Here is a 17,487-nt window from a genome sequence, read left to right as displayed (position 1 = left end):
GAAAGTGACTGTAAAGTGAATTTTTAGAGAAACTGTATGGGGGATTTTACTAATTCAAATTAGAATTAATTTTTTGTTCTTTTAATTTAAAAATTATTGTTAAAACTATTCTATTCAAACATTTCAACCTACACGTTATTAGAACGAATACATTGGAAAAGAGAGTAGAATGTCCAAAGGAGTGCATGTGAAATTGAAATAAATTATCATCTGAATGGTTTATAGTTTTATTTTTTTTATAAATAAAAATCTCTAACAATAATCGAAGATGGACTAAATTAAATACTTTTAAAATCTATATCGATTAAAACATTGGTTTTAAATTTAAAAAAGAAAAACACAAAGACATCTTAACTCAATTTAAAAATTCTAATTATTTTTAATATTTGTAAGGCATAATGTATGCTTATTCTCAGCAATGATACAACTCATATAGGCATATAAAGAATGCACACATGGATACATCAATATTACTATTTTCTCGTTACTTTTTTTTTTTAAAAAAAAGTTAAACAATTTGATAAAGATCGACCTGCTTTGCACCAATGCCAATGGTGACGGACTCGGATATTATCCTATTTGTTACATTTAAAAAAAGTTTTATTATTTACTTGTTGAATATGTGTGAAAAAATATTCTAATTTTTTTCATCTACGAATATTTAGAGATACTTATCGATATTTTTTATTCTTTCTAAAATTTTAAATCAATTTATTTAAAAATAATTATTTAAAATATAAATTTAAAGAAAAAATTAATTTTGAATTATAATTTAAATAAAGTTGTATAATAAAATATCATTGTAAATACATATTTCTGAAAAATAAATTAAAATAAAGTGATCGTAAAATGTAAGTTTTTAAATAATTAATTTTAGATCTAAATACAAAAATACATATATAAAAGTAAATTTTAAACAACTTCTTATCTATTAATATATTTATTATCAATCACTTTCACTTGTGCAAATATACGTTATAACTATGCAGATAAACTACTATTCTAAAAATAAAATTCAATTTATAAAAATACATGGTATTTTTAAAATTATTGACACAACATATGTTACGGTTGAGATAAAAATCTACTATATATTATGTATATATTATGTCAGTATTAGTATATGCTAAAAATTGTAAGAATTTTTGAAATTATATCATAACATCTCAAATTTTAATAACATTAATATTTTTATAGAAATTATTACATAGTGAATAAATTAGAATAGTTAATGAAATAATGTATATAGTAGACTTTTACCGTCGTCCAAAAATAATTATAATAGTAAAATATTCCAAAAATAATTATAATAGCAAAACATATACAAGAGTGAAAATTCAATGACTTCTATTATACTTAAAAACTAAGATGTAATATGAAGTTTGTGAAAGAATATTAATATATATATATATATATATATATATATAACCAACTAACATATCCTAGTCTAACTTTCTATCCTAATTTAAGTTTTTGCTTTATCTCCATTTCCAAATATTTGTCTCAAAAAAAGTTTCATGATTATTACAAAAAAAAAAAAAGAAAAAAGCAAACGAAACAAAAAAAAACAAGGATAAACTAATTTTACCAAAGAATACACATATAATTATTTACAAATAACAAATTATAATTAATCATCAATAACTAACAATTCATAAACATCTAATTATTTATCCTAGAATTGACTATCTAGATACACGTATTGATATCGAATTCTAGGAATCATGCACCCAGAGGTAGTAAAACAACTCACCCACACCAGCTACCATACTTTGAGGTTAACCCGTCAAATCTATGGTTAATAAATGATCATTAGGCTAAGGACCTCTTACTACTCTCTATGATATAACCATCATTCTCTACTTGAGATTGAAAGTTATTAAGAGTGTCAGAATAACCCCTAATATAAAGCTCATATATCAATACACACACTATACATACCATCCTAAGGACTTCGTCTTGAAATCCTTATAATATCATATATAATTCAAACTCACAATCTCGTCACATACCACTTGAAATCTTACCCATATGTACCATCCATTGAGCATAAAAAAAAAAAATTCCAATATAGACTAGACAAGGGTGAAATTTCATACAACATATTTTAAACAAACATAAGTCAAAGATTAGAGAAAACAATCACAATGTCGTTAGAACAGAGGTCGCTCAATGAGCAAGATCCCTCGCCCAACAAATTATTGGAAAAAACAAGATCTAAACCTATAAGGAGAAGTAATGCTTATTTTCCTAAACCACCGCTCAGTGCCTAGAAGATAGAGAGTTCACTGACTTTGTGGCGCTCAGTGCCCAAAGTGGCACTCAACATTCTAGAGGCTAGTGGCTCTCAGGTTTGGCAACGCTTAGCACCACACAAAACAACTAACACTATACCAAAAGACAATAACTTAGAAACTTGATCTGGATGCACTCATGACCTATCCAAATATCTAAATTGGTATTCTTGGTACAGTAATTAATTTGAAAACATGTTTATAACTCAAATTGAATATTAATTTGCTCAATTAGCCATCAAATCAAACTAACTATCCAAAAACACAAACAACAAATTTCACATAATGTAAATCAGATTTTAACAATTTCATTGGCTAACCAAGTCTTAATTGACACAATTACAAACTCCAAATAACAGACTTACTTAAAGAACAAACTCTCTAGAATTTCACTTATCAAAACCTTAATTTAGACTAAAAATGCCTAACCATTACTTCAACCTATTATGAAGCCAAAGTTCAGCAGCAAAATGACCAATTAAAACAATAGTTTAACATTCACATATCATCAAAACCAAACACCATTCAACAACTTGTTTACAATGATAATTCACCATACTAACTACCAATTTCAACATGTCAACAATACCCTATCATAGATTCAAACTAATTTCAATAATGAATTCATACAATTCTAACATAATAATTTAGATTATCAAACTATTAAAACTTTAGAGACAAAATATTTAGTTTCTCTTACATGTTAGAAGCTTAAACAGTTCAAATGGGTGTAAATCACTTTTTCAATTCAAGAGACTATATCTACACTTACAAACCACAAAATTATGATCAGGGTACGCGACTAGAATCACTGATTAATAGAAGACCTAATAGAAGACTCAAACTATATATGTGATAGAGTCATAATGCATGCATTGGAAAACAGAAAAAATAAAAGAAAAAGTAAAAATTAACTTTCTCTTTTACAATAATTAATAAGTTAGAAAGAAAGATTTTGTTGTCATGCTCAGGTAAACACTCTTTGATTTACAAACAATGACCCAAAAATTAAAATTCTAAGAGAGAAGGAAAAAAAATACTCAAATAATAAGTTTTAGAGAAATAACATGTATTTTAAATAACGAGACTCCTTAATAAAATTTTTATTTATATATTTAGTTTTTAATATTAAAATAACATAATGTTATTATTTAAAATACTTTGTGAACTCTTAACACTCTATTTTATAAGTTATTATACATTATAGGTTGTTCTTGAAATAAAAATCATAGTATATAACAAGACTAGTTCAGTATAAAAAACAGTTTTATTAAATTAGTTATAGCATATACTGTTACTATTTTTATTTCAATTGTAGCCTATATCTACCTAGAGTTAAAATGCTCATATTTTTTTACCTGCCTACAAAAGACATCGTGGCCTCCATATTCGCTGCAAAACGTGTTATTTTTCTCTTTCGCAGCTGTACAGCTCCAACCTGTGTACATGTATCTTCTTATAGTTGAAGTTACAATCCATGATTTATGCAAAACTACATCAATGATCACTGTGTTAACAATCAGTCAAGAGTCATTCAGGTCCACATAATACTCGAATTTTTACCCAAAATAACTACATATTCAAATAAAATTTAAGTTATTTTTACTTTAGAGTAACCGCAATCCAAAATAATATATATTTTCATGACATTAGTTTGCTTATTGTAATTCGATATATTGATTAAGAACCAGAAATAGTTTGTTGTTTACGACTAAACTAATATATAAAAATATCTTATATTCACAAATTCTATGTTATTAATCCTCATCAAACTTATGGCTAAAAATAAGTTTTGAAAACAAGAAATTATAGAATGTTTGTCACTTTAAAAGAGTGTATGACAATCTTTACCATTCGATTATAAAATATTCGTAAGAAAATTACTTGACAAATCATTTGTCAAGGATAAACCTTGTCTGGTACTTATCAGCTGAAGTTCTATAAAAATATTTCAAAACAGTTTTCAACCACAATTCAATTCTCAATAATTGTTTTATAGATCTACTTGCTTTTTGGTATTAATTCTATGTAAATGATTTTCTTATTTAAAAGGTTTTTTTTTTCTTAATAGAAAATTCCTCTACAACTACAATGATGTGTTAGATTATAAATATATATATTAATAATTAATAAACAATAATTTTTTCTTAATAAAGTATTTCTTAATTTTCTTTTGAACAAAAAAAATAGAAGCATATTTAGAATTAAGAACGGCTTAAACTAGTATATAATCATACCTCTGTAAAACATTTTAAGTTCCTTTTAATTTTCTTTTATGATGGAAATAAAGAAAAAAAAAATATAAATAATTATATTTGATCAAATAGGGAGACTATGACTTCTAATATTTTAGTTTGATTTTTTAACAAACTAAAATATTGCTTATCATATTTATTCAACAAACCTTTATTTTATATTTATATAGTTGTAATTTAATATCAAAAGCAACATTTATATAATAGATGCCCTAAATCGAAGATTAACCACATTAGTATTAGGCTTTTATCAAAGTAATGAATTGCTCGAACTCTCCTCACCAAGGATTCATCCCTTAGGTTAAAAACTTAGATTTTCAACTAAGGAACGATTGCCACGAGGGAGCTATTTATATTAATGGTGGAAAAGAATCTTTTAAACATGGTTTAGAAAAAACTAAACATAAAAAAGAGGTGAACAGTACCTAAACTGTTATTTTAGAGAGATGATAACATTTTAGTACAAGCTTTGTGAAATAAAATGTTACAACTCAAAAAGTTTTCTTATTTTGGGATCCATAAAAAAATTTAATTAAGAATAGTGCATTGAAAATTATTACTCTATGATAGCATATATGGTCATTACTTCATGAATTCAAACAAAAATTCTATTATAAAATGACACAATGTTATAGAAAATTAATTAGTAGTAACTTTAAACTCAAGCATAGCGACAAATTATACCTCAACAAAAATAAAATAAAATCAAAGAGGTAATCCACATAAAATACAAACTACTCATGTTTCGAAATTAGGAGCTTGGATACCTAACTGAACTTGATACACTTTGAAGATGACTAAGATATCTTATGAAAATGTTATTAATGACAAATTAACTAATAATTACCTAAATATGATATTTGATTATAATAAAATCTTGATTTAACATGGTTATATCAATAATTTAAGAAATACGACTAAAATAATATGGTAGACCACTACAAAAGAAAAAAAAACTTATTCCAAATTATGTTAATACTTATAATTATCTTAATACTTATTTTAAAATAACCACGAAGAATAAGAGTATTATATACATTAATAACACAATTTTTTTTATATCGGTTTAATTAGTATTTTATTTTTATATTAAAAGCAAATATTTAGTTGTTTTTTAATATTTTTTCTTCCATTAGTCTCAAATTTTAAAATTATGGATGTTGAAGCTTATGTTAATTATGTTAACAGGGATTGGTAAATGTAAAGTGTTAGTATCTTATTATTTTTTTTTTTTTATTCCTTCATCTCCTTCTTCTTTCTGCTCACACCACCTCTTTCATTATCATTTTCTCTCCCTCTTTCATTTTCACAGCTATGCAACAAAAGAGCGTGTGTTTATCAAAATATTAGAGAAACTTAGATATTTAAGGACTCAAATTGTTTATCATCAATAATGACAAATAAAAAATCTATAAACGTATTATCTTAAGATTTTTAGATTAAAAATTGTATTAAGTATGTTATTACAGTTTATATATATATATATATATATATATATATATATATATATATATATATATATATATAACTATTTTCTAATAACTTTTTTAAATCATAATTCATTTATGTATCAAAGTTAATGATTTAGAGTGATTTAGACCGTTATAATAACAACACCATAATCACAATAAAATGGTATAAATATAGATATATTTTATTTATTAAAAAATCAGCTTTTGTATTTGTAAAAGAAAAAAAAAATCGAGGAGTAAAGAATATCATGTGTATGTAAAAATAATTATTTGTTGGATGTAAATTAATAGTATCAGGAAGAAAATAACAAAATCTTTGAAATTTGATAGAGAAAAAAAAATTGACCAATGAATGGCTTACGAGGAAGAACCACTCCAACCTTTTAAAAAAGAAAAAAATCCTTTTATCAATATTTTTTAACAATTTTTTTGACAATAAACATGTGACAGTTTTTAATTCATCGTTTTAAATATTTTTTTAAATATAAATTTAAATTCATCAATAAAATACATATTTTATTATAAAAAAAATTATGAAAAAATGTTGTTAAAATATTTTCATCCTTTAAAAAATATAACCTGCCAATGCTCGGTATGCAAATCTTTAAATTGAAACGTGGCTGATGACACTTGTGAGTTTCGAAATTTTACAGCATAATCTTGAACAAGAAAAAAACAAAGAGCTTGAATAATCTAAAGCAGAGTTTTTTTTTTTTTTTTCTAGAAAGAATTTGCAAGGATGAGGAGCTGATTCTCCCTTGCTGTTGTACAGAAAAAAGGATTTTTTTTTTATTAAGAAAAAAAATAAAAGTTTAAGATGTTTATACCTACCAAACCACACATTAATATCAATTTCACGGAACAACATTGACAACAAAATTAAAAATGAAAATATATTAAAAATCAATTAAATATTTACTTTAAGAAACGAAAGTATTAATCAAGCTTTTCATATAATAATTACCTCAAATATAATGTATAGATTCTTTTTTTTTTTATAATAATTACCTCAAATATAATGTTAAAAACATTACTATTATGTTGATAATAAAAGTATTTTACAGTGATAGTAACAGAGCACATGTTTTTCCTAAACGGGGTGATTAGATTTATATATTTTGTAGAAAGTTATTATTAAACACCTCACTTGACTGGAATTGGAATAGAGTAATTCAGAGGAAAAAAAAAGCTTTTTAACCTCTTTTTGGGTTTTGGCAGTGCAAAACGAACATTGCAGCTTGGTCCCCAGAATACACAACTAACCAAGCTGCTTCTGTCTGTCTTATTCAAGCTTTCTCTGTTTTTGGTTCCTTCATCCAAATTCAAAGTTCAAATAGTCTGAGCTTAGGACCAAGGACTTGCTTAGGAGTATTGTTCTAAGAAAGTATATGCCACTTTCTCTCTCTTCTCTTCTTCGCAGGTCCCCTTTTCGTGCGTGACGCTCACGCTTGCATCCGAACCAACTATATAAGTAGAGTGCGCGCGAGGTGATAAATTAAACCAACCCAACGCAACTAAAAACCGAAACACTAAAAACAGAGACCACACAAGGACTAATTCTCGCAGCAGAGAGTGCACGAGTGAGAGAACCCTAATGGAGGCGAAGGAGAACGGAGAGAACAAGAAGCCTTCCAGTGGCGCCATAGATGGACCTACGAACCCGATGGTTACGCCTCTGCTCACGGATCTCTATCAATTCACCATGGCTTACGCCTACTGGAAAGCTGGCAAACATCAAGAACGTGCCGTGTCAGTATTCGTCGGTTTTTTTTTTTTTGTTTGCGTTTTCTTGCCGATGAAGTGCACGTGAAATTGCGAATAATAGTTGTCGTTTTGTGCTTTTGCTGTATTGAGTGCTTTCATTGTCTTCTGTTCGGATTAGTGTTTGATTTATCTGTGGCTGCATAATGGTTATTCTTTGCGGCGTTTTAATCACTGTTTTAATGTTGGAATGCATGTGTGTGTTTGTGAGAAGATTGGATCGTGTTTCCTTTCAGGTTCGATTTGTATTTTCGGAAGAGTCCGTTCGGTGGGGAGTATACCGTCTTCGCTGGTTTGGAAGAGTGCATAAGGTTCATAGCTAATTTCAAGCTCACTGAGGAGGAGATTGATTTTGTCAGGCAAAGTTTATCTTCCTCTTGTGAGGTAAAGGAAATTATGATACTTGTTATAGCTGTAACTTCCTCGTTTTGTTACGGTGGTTAGTAGGGTGTTTTAAGTGTAAGGATTTGAAGTTTCCGTCTACCGGGAATTTAGGTGTAACATTATTTTCAATAATAGGAAATGATGTGAGTAAAAAGCATACATTTTATCCTCAATGTCATCTGTGTCAGAACTTTAAACTAGACGTGCTGAAATCTAATTTTAGGATATCTAAAGGATAGAAAGGGTTGAAGGTTTTTGTTTCTTTTTTAAAAACAGAATTGGGCATGAAAATCTGAAATAATATGGCCGGTAGTTGGGTGTGCTTTAATTCTGTGGAAAGTTTAACACTGCTTGCTTTTTTATTTAGATTCGCACTTGGAAATATTCTGACATGTTAATAATAATCAATTAAATCTAGGATGGATTTTTTGACTATCTTAGAGGAGTTGACTGCTCTGATGTTGAGGTGTATGCTATTCCCGAGGGGACAGTTGTTTTCCCCAAGGTTCCCCTGATGAGAGTTGAAGGCCCAATTGCTGTGAGTACTTGCCCGCCATTAACTACCATACTTTAATACTGATCTGCTTTCAAAGATGACCAATTTCTTAATTAAATTGACTATCATGTTGTTCAGGTTGTTCAATTGTTGGAAACACCTTTTGTGAATCTAATTAATTATGCATCATTAGTTTCTACTAATGCTGCAAGGCATCGTCATGTTGCTGGAAAATCCAAAACTCTTCTGGAGTTTGGATTGCGAAGGGCTCAGGTTATGTAGTTTTTTATTTAGTAAAATTTTGGGATAACTTAGCTTCTTTGATATTCATTAAAAGAGATTCTTATTTTTAATTTAGGGGCCTGATGGGGGAATAGGAGCATCAAAGTACTGCTATATTGGTGGATTTGATGCAACAAGGTATTATCAATTAAGCAATTTAGTTCTAGCATGATGGGTACAGTAGAACAGATGTCATGCTTGAGGTTTCGCAGACTAAAGTCTTCTCAATGCCAATTCATCTATAGTGTAATTGTTAGTGTTAATTAAATATGTTTCAAATTGGGTTATTTTATAATATATCTCTTTGCTGTGATTTTGGTGAAAGGGCATGGTTTTGTGACATGGTCTGTTAGTTTGTACATTGTAATTGGATCTAAGCTAAATGTTTCCTATGTGCTAGAATTTTTTTTAGCATGATTCAAATAACTTTGGTAAATTCATGATCAAGTGGCCCATTTTCTGTCACATAAATAACGCCATCAGTTTCCAAGCAATAGCTTATGACTGTAGCTCCAATTCATAGTGCAGTACAGAACTTGAATTTTTTTTTTTCCTTACTGTTTTAAGTTTGATTCCATAGAGATGTTGGTTACAAAGTTTTGTAGATTGTTGATTTGGAAGGAACCCATAATTTGCTATTCCTTTTCAGTGTTATTTGCACTTCTGTTTTTTTATCTTTTATCATTGTAATCACCCTAGGAATAATGAGCTACTTAAAATTAAATACAACTTGATAGAGTAGACAAACAATAAAAAAATCAAATTACTGAGAGATGGCCTACACTAGTTCCCTTGTACCCATTACTTATATGTTATAAGTGAAGTTATTTACCTGCAATTTAATTTGATCAAGTCGGACTTTGTTTGCACAAAATGGTAAGATATGAGATTTTAATAACTCGAAAGTCACTGAGGTTTCATATTATAATCCTGGATTTTGGGGCAGTATGCTCAAATTGAATGATCAGGGAAAAATTGCAATTTTAGGGAAGGGGGAGGTTGGCTGTTTTATTTTAGTTTGGTGAATTTTTTTGTTTCTGACTTTTTCTATGCTTGATTCTTCATAAACTGCCTTTTTCATGTGTCAATAGCAATGTTGCAGCTGGAAAGTTATTCGGGATACCGCTTCGTGGTACTCATTCCCATGCATTCGTTAGTTCTTACATGGTGCGAACCAATTTACTGAATTATGTTACATATTTGGTTAATGATCATGTAAACAATTTCCAATAAGTACGCTTGTTATTTGTAAAATATAATACTTACACATCCCCTATATAGATGAAAGAATGTAGTTTCTGTTTAAATTTTTCCTTTCAACATGTCTAAAGGCACTAAATTGTATGTGATTATTTGTTATAAGAAAGATAGTTGGAAATTTGTCCTGGAAGAATACACTGAGTAGTGAAGAGGCACTGCTATGTAGTTCAGTGTGAATATGGTTTTAAGTCATAACAACTAAAGTCATTTCAATTTGTTCATATGCATTTATGAACCTCATTTGAGATTACAAAAATGTAGGTCTAGGAAGTTAAAACATTTACAATCAAGTTTGGAGTGTGACAATTGCAATTGTAGAATTCAGAGGGATCATATGAAAGTCTTTTCCTATTCATTTTCCAAAATAATACGCAGTCAGATCGGATCCTGTAGATTCAAATTTTGAGTTTTTGACTTTGACCAAATGAAACTATGAAACACCAAGGCAGGTCCCCTTAAAAAACAGTTGCCAAGTGCACAAAAGACTCCCTGCCCAGGGATCTAGGGAGCGGAGTTGTTGCAGCCTTACCTTGTAGTTGTTTCCTGAACCTGTGATTTGTAGATCCCATTTTTTATAAATTTGGAGCTTCTGTCCAAAATCTGGCTTGTAATTTCTAGCCACCTTTACATGTGATTTGTGTTGATTGTTTTGTTGTAATTTATATGCTTACAGTAAATGAGGCACTCTGTTATTTTTTTTTTTGCTTATTTTTTTTTGTGTACTTTTCTGCAGAACCTTGACGAGATTTCAGACAAGTCACTTCGCAGAAAAGATGGTTCAAGTACGTGTGATGATTTTGTTATTGAGGTTCAAACATGGCTGAGCAAAATTCAGGTGCCATGATACAACATTTACATCCTTAATGTTGTTATTCTGCCATAGTTGAATTATCTCCTGTTTCTATTTTTTGGTGTGTTTATGTCTGTGGGGGAGCATGGTGTGTTCAGTCTCCATGCAAGGTTTTGGGTGGATTCATGTTTTATTCAAGCTTTGAGTCTAAGGTTTTTCACCATTAGGATGTGTAGAAAGCATTCCCAGAATGCTGTCATCCTAACAAAAAGGTTTGGGGTAACTCTGTACACATGATATTGTTTTATGCGATTGACATACATGGATTAAGGAGTGTTTTGATCCTTCAATGGACATTCTACACAGGAAAAAATTATTTTCCACTTTTAAATTTTTCGTATGAAGTTGAAATATTATTGCCTGGATAACCAGAAAATTAAGACAATAGAACTTTATTGAATAGGTATACATCAAATAAAGTCATTCCTAATATGATATAGGTGTTTTAGATATTGATTTTCATGTGTGCTAATCTTTTCCCCACTTTCTGAAAAAAACAAATGAATAAACATTTCATGCCAATGCTGTAAGCCATCACTCCGGTGTTTGTTTAGCATTTGTGCTCTCACAAAATCAAAGCTGGATTTACCAGTGAATAACTTATGTGTTCCCTCTCTACAGTTATCAAATGGTGTTTTTGGTGAGACCAATCAAAGCGAGTTGGCAGCATTCACATCGTATGCATTGGCATTTCCTGATAATTTTCTTGCCCTTGTAGATACATATGATGTAAGTATACTGATTTTCTAGTTCTTAAAAGACCATCATTATATATAATCTATTATACCTGGAAATGTCCGATGATTATGGGTAAATCTTGTTTTTCCCTCATTTATGTCTTATGAACTAGTTCTGGTTTTTCGATGAAGATGGTGTGATTAACAATAAAAGTGGAAACTGATACAAGCTAAAAATGAATCAGTTATGGGATCTTTTATCAGTTTGACTTTGAGATGCAAGTGATAGGTGATTTAGATAACTAGGAAGATGAGTGAATTGTCCTGTGCGTATAAATCTGTGTAGGTATTAGAGGTAACCCAACCCCTATTTGCCCTTGCTCCTAGCATATGCATATACTTTAAGTTGCAAATTAATAAAAGACAAAGATGCATAAGCACATGGACCACATACATGAATTTTCTCCTTTTATATTAAAATTTAGATTAGTTATGTGTTTAACAGATGTGTGGATGGGTGGGTAGTGTTGTGCTCAATACTCAGAGACACTGATCACTGGTCAGTGTGCCTTCAATTTTCAAATAGAGTATAACTCTACTGAATGGATCGTTTTTATGCAACAGAGGTACAAAGTCCAGGCTGGGTGAATAGTGTTGCAAATCATACCTAAGGTGCATATGTGATGCCATACCTATTTTACTCTTGAATATTGCAACACTCATTGCCCTCCAACTTCTGCCTGCCTATTATTTTTTTGCATACCTATTATTTGTTTGCATACTTTAACGTTGAAAGTGTTAAGCTTTGCGAATGTACGCACTGCTATATCAGTTATTATGTCATGTCATTATATCAAATGACGTGTTTGCTTTTTCATAGGTTCATTTTTTATTTTTTTTACGAGTTCAGCAATGTTTTCAGATCATTATATTTGCATTGGTTGACAGGTGATAAGAAGTGGAATCCCTAACTTCTGTGCAGTTGCATTAGCTCTCAGTGACTTAGGGTATGTCAGGAAGTTTTTCATGTTATTATTATATCCGACTGTATCCCTAAGTTATACACAAGTATGAATTTCTATTGTAATGATTGTTCCCTCGTCCCTGTTGTATCTTAGTTGGTAGGGATACAAAGTTTCGTTTTCTTTTCCAAATGAATGAAATATTATATTATGTGGTAGTATATGCATAGATGTTCTGGGAGGAATTAATAGCAGTAGTGGCCAGTCTAGAAGTATGGATGTAATGGCAATCCTCATTTGGATTTGATTAAGATGTACTGGATTCAATATCTAAACTCGTAATTGCAGTTGGTTGGTTTTTCTTAGCATTAATGCAAAATTTTCCTGAAAATTTTATTAAATGGGCTTGCTTATGTATAACGTTTCTTCGGTTATTAACAATTGCCCTGTTTTTGCTGTTACATAATTTCTTTATGCAAACTGTGGTGTATATTGTTGCAAGTATCTTGTTCGTTGTGAATCCTTTTTCCATGTGCTAGTGCTTGTATTATTTTTATTTTCCTTTTGGCAAATAATGTTAGATTATATGTAGGCTATAATGTTATTTTCAATTTGAACATTACACCAGCCTGTTGTTAATTTACTGCAGATCTCTTCTTTCTCGCATCCTGTTCTATAATCAATAAATTGCACTCCCTCTGTTCTTTTTTGTCTTAATTTTGGAAAAGAATTGTTCCTTTTCAGAATTTGAATAACATTTATTTTTTTCCTATTATACCCTTAACCCTTACTTTAATTTTTAAATAATTTACACATGCATTTATAGTGTTAGATTGAGAGAGAATGGAGTAAAATAGAAAACTATACAACTATTTTATTAGAATCAAGAAAATTTATTATATTTCTTATTTCCGGTAAAAGAACCTTAAAAGACAAAAGGGAACTAAGGGAGTCATACCTTTGGCTTGAACTAGTCTCTCAGTACCCTCATGTTCATTCCCTTAAAAAAGACATCATTTCCAAAGAATCACATAATTGCCATTCATTGCTGAGCCTTCATGATGTACCGTGCAGATACAAAGCAGTTGGTATTAGATTGGACTCTGGTGACCTTGCATATTTGTCTTGTGAGGTCAGGAAGTTCTTTCGCAATATTGAGAAGGAATTTGGAGTGCCTGAATTTGGGAAGCTGGCAATCACTGCAAGTAATGACCTCAATGAGGAAACACTAGATGCTTTAAACAAACAGGTAATTAGTCAATGTAAACTGGAACTTGTTATTTCTGAACTATTGATTCTCAATCAGTCTAACAATTGAGCAGTGTCTGTGTTTGTTGCTCGGCGTAGATGTGTTCCCATTGATTAATTTCAGTGTTACGTGAAATTCTTTTATAGCTATTGCACATGATTTGTTGGTTTATTGATACAGACCCACACCTTAAAAGCTTTGAAGAAAAAGAAAGGAATGAAATGAACGCCGATGTATGTATTATTCTGTTAACGAAAAACAGGAAAGAGAAGGATAACAAATCTCACCCAGAGCTACGCTCCTCTCTAGAGCAACACAAAACGGTTCCTCTACTCTCTCAACCAAAATCCTGCCTTCCCCCAACATTCAGCAAAACTGAATACAGATAGAATCTCTCTATTCCCCTCCTGATTTCTCTAACCTCTAACTACCTGCCACCTCAGCCCTTGGATTCTTCTTTCTCACGTATACTTTTCCCCACCTTTCTTGGTACCTTCGTGGGCTAGAGGTTGAGGAAGCCCACTCATTCTCTGGGCCCCATCAATTTGTACTTTATTTTCATTGTAAATTTCTCACATCTATTTACATCTACATATCTAGGCTTTTGGTGGAATCCCTCAATAGGAATTTTATATGTATTATTCTTTTGTAATGATGTGTTGAGGTTTAAAATGAAAACGCCAAGTCTTCATATAAATTTACACAAAGAATATGTAGTTTCATGTCATAAATATTTTATTGTATGGCATTTTCTCTACAGGGTCATGAGGTTGATGCCTATGGAATTGGTACCTATCTGGTTACTTGTTACGCTCAAGCTGCATTAGGTGTTGTTTTCAAGCTGGTTGAAATAAATAATCAACCTCGTATCAAACTTTCTGAAGATGTGTCAAAGGTTTGACCATTCTAAACTGAACATGATAGTGTAATCGTCTGATTAATATTTATTTTTTATATTTTCCGTTTCTTTGTCTGTATTTAGGTCTCTATTCCATGTAAAAAGCGATGCTATAGGTTGTATGGAAAAGAAGGTTATCCCCTGGTTGACATAATGACTGGAGAAAATGAGGCCCCTCCTAAGGTATTATTTCAATGTTTTGCACCCCTTCCCCCAGTCAGGGTTGTTAATTTTACTTGTCAGTAACGGCTTTATGTATGTTTTCACCAGCATGCCAAGTTGGGATTCTGGTGAATGAGATTTCTTTTTTTAGGACTGTCGCCTTGGAGTAGTAGTCTCAATTCTGAAGAAACTGTCATGCTTTTGTTTAAGCATGTAATTGTTTATTTGTATTAGCTAAGCATTGAAGTGATTTTTCATAGGCACACTGATGAAGTGCCTGAAACAGTCATGGGTTTCGTTGTGGGCGGATTAGATGACAAAACTGAATGCGCACTTAGTAATGTAGAGGCAACTTTTGATAGAACTTCCAATATTGTTGTTCTGGAAAATTTGACCACACTCAATTGCTATTCTTCACCCTTTTTCGTAATATAAATCCAAATAATGGACCGACTACTTGGCAACATTCTCTCATTGCTCTTAGAATGTAAAGTTCCAGCCTCTTGGCTTGTCAATCTTGCTTCGATGCGAGTTGGTTTTGCTAGTATAAAAATAAGGCCTAACAAATATTTTATCATCTTTGATTTGTAGGTGGGAGAAAGAATCCTGTGCCGACATCCCTTTCAAGAATCCAAGAGAGCATACGTTGTGCCGCAGAAAGTCGAGGAGCTTTTAAGGTGTTACTGGCCAGGCAATTCAGGTGAGAAGAGAACTAATTATTAACTATGATGGAGATCAGTAATAGCTTATTGATATTATTATAAGAAATAATCTTTTAATATGAAGCTAAGCTAGTGTGCTTATCAAAAAAATATGAAGCCGGTATAAAAGAGCTTCTGCAATTTAATTTATTTATAAATAAATTTTAGCTTATGGAAAAATATTTTCTTTATTATTTATCTTATTTATAAATATTTAGGGGACAATCTATCCATACGTACACATACAGTGAATCTATCTTGTTTATCTGAGATTACATCCTTTCTAAGGACAATCCCATGATTCGTAGTTAGCCTTGTGTATTGTAGCTTGTGAACCTGTCACTTCATTACCCATTTAAACTAAGAAAAGGAAGATATCCTTCCATCTGTAAATCTTATGGTTGCAAAATGTATTATTTTATGAGTTCCTGAATGAAATTGTTATTTGTCATCTGAAAAGTAGGTCGCACTCTGGAATTTATACAGTGCTTACCAGCATTTATCTACAATTCATATATTCAGTGCATGCTGCTCATGATGGTCATATTTTTCTTTTCTTTACCATGTTGCTGATTCTTTTTTGAAGATAAAAAGAAAGATAGTTTACCAGCTCTGAGAGACATTAGAGAGCGGTGCATCAAGCAACTAGAGATAATGCGACCTGACCACATGAGGAGACTTAACCCAACCCCATACAAGGTCAAAAAGTTTTACCATTCTCACAATTTTGCTTTTGTTTTCATGTTGATTGATTTTTCTTTTTTATCATAAATAGGTCAGTGTTAGTGCAAAATTATACGACTTCATTCATTTCCTGTGGCTCAACGAGGCGCCAGTTGGGGAGCTACAGTAATAAGGCAAATAAGATGGCAAAGAAGAAAAAGTGGGAAGAAATTTCTTGATATGGTAATGTATTCTATGCGTTATTATGACTGTTTCCAAAATAAGTTTATCTGTATATTTATGATGGTAGAACCATTATTCTTTCCAGGTCTTCATAATAATAAACCATCCTTATCTTTTATTTCAATGCTTTGCAATCTTATTATTTAGTTAAACTTCATACGCCAATGTGAATGTTTCCTTCAAGGCCACGTATCACAGTTTCTAAATTATGAAAAGAAATCTTAAGTTATTTTTTTACTTCATTATTTTTAAGTTATATGAAAAGAAATCTTAAGCAATCTTATTATTTAGTTAAACTTCATTATTTTTTTACTGTTTCAATATTAATTAATTTTTATAAAATTATAAAAAATCTTACATACGAAAAGTTATATTATCAATATTTAATATAAAAATTAATTTTACTTTTTTTAATGTTAAATATTTAGAAAGAAAATATACCTATAACCAAAAACAATTCAAATTAGCATATCAAATAAAATTTTATGAGAACCAAAATATTTATTAAATTTGGAAACATTAAAAAAACAAAGTTTATAAAATTTAAAAATATAAAATAAAAGATTACAAAAAAAAAAAACTTATATTCAAATTTAAAATTATTTTAAATATCTCTTTACTCTAATTCTTTATATTTTAATGAATTTTTTTTATATACTAATAAATATTAATATATCATGTGAATAAAATCATACAAAAAAAAAAATTAACTAATAATAACTGAAATTTAACATAGATCCTTCATATTTTAAACTTTATGTTGGATGGTAAAAATAAAAATATTAAAAACAAGTAAAAATAGCTAAATGTGTGTTAGAAACAATTTGATATTATGAAATCACACCAAGAAAAATAAAGGTTTAATAGGTTCGGAGGTC

General features: G+C 30.0%; 1 protein-coding gene across 1 annotated transcript; it reads left to right on the top strand.

The window, feature by feature from the left end:
* Positions 1-7,233: 7,233 nt before the first annotated feature.
* On the top strand, positions 7,234-16,733 carry LOC106768959 (nicotinate phosphoribosyltransferase 2). Its single transcript, XM_014654370.2, has 15 exons — positions 7,234-7,770; positions 8,019-8,166; positions 8,585-8,704; positions 8,801-8,935; positions 9,021-9,082; positions 10,036-10,111; positions 10,938-11,039; positions 11,676-11,783; positions 12,680-12,738; positions 13,768-13,942; positions 14,703-14,837; positions 14,925-15,023; positions 15,594-15,702; positions 16,290-16,402; positions 16,479-16,733. Exons 1-15 carry the CDS (start codon positions 7,616-7,618, stop codon positions 16,554-16,556), a joined length of 1,674 nt encoding a protein of 557 aa, XP_014509856.1. The 5' UTR covers positions 7,234-7,615; the 3' UTR covers positions 16,557-16,733.
* The last annotated feature ends 754 nt before the right edge of the window (positions 16,734-17,487 follow it).

This window comes from Vigna radiata, chromosome 7, assembly GCF_000741045.1.
Source record: "Vigna radiata var. radiata cultivar VC1973A chromosome 7, Vradiata_ver6, whole genome shotgun sequence".
NCBI lineage: Eukaryota > Viridiplantae > Streptophyta > Magnoliopsida > Fabales > Fabaceae > Vigna > Vigna radiata.
This window is presented reverse-complemented; position numbering and strand designations above follow the sequence as displayed.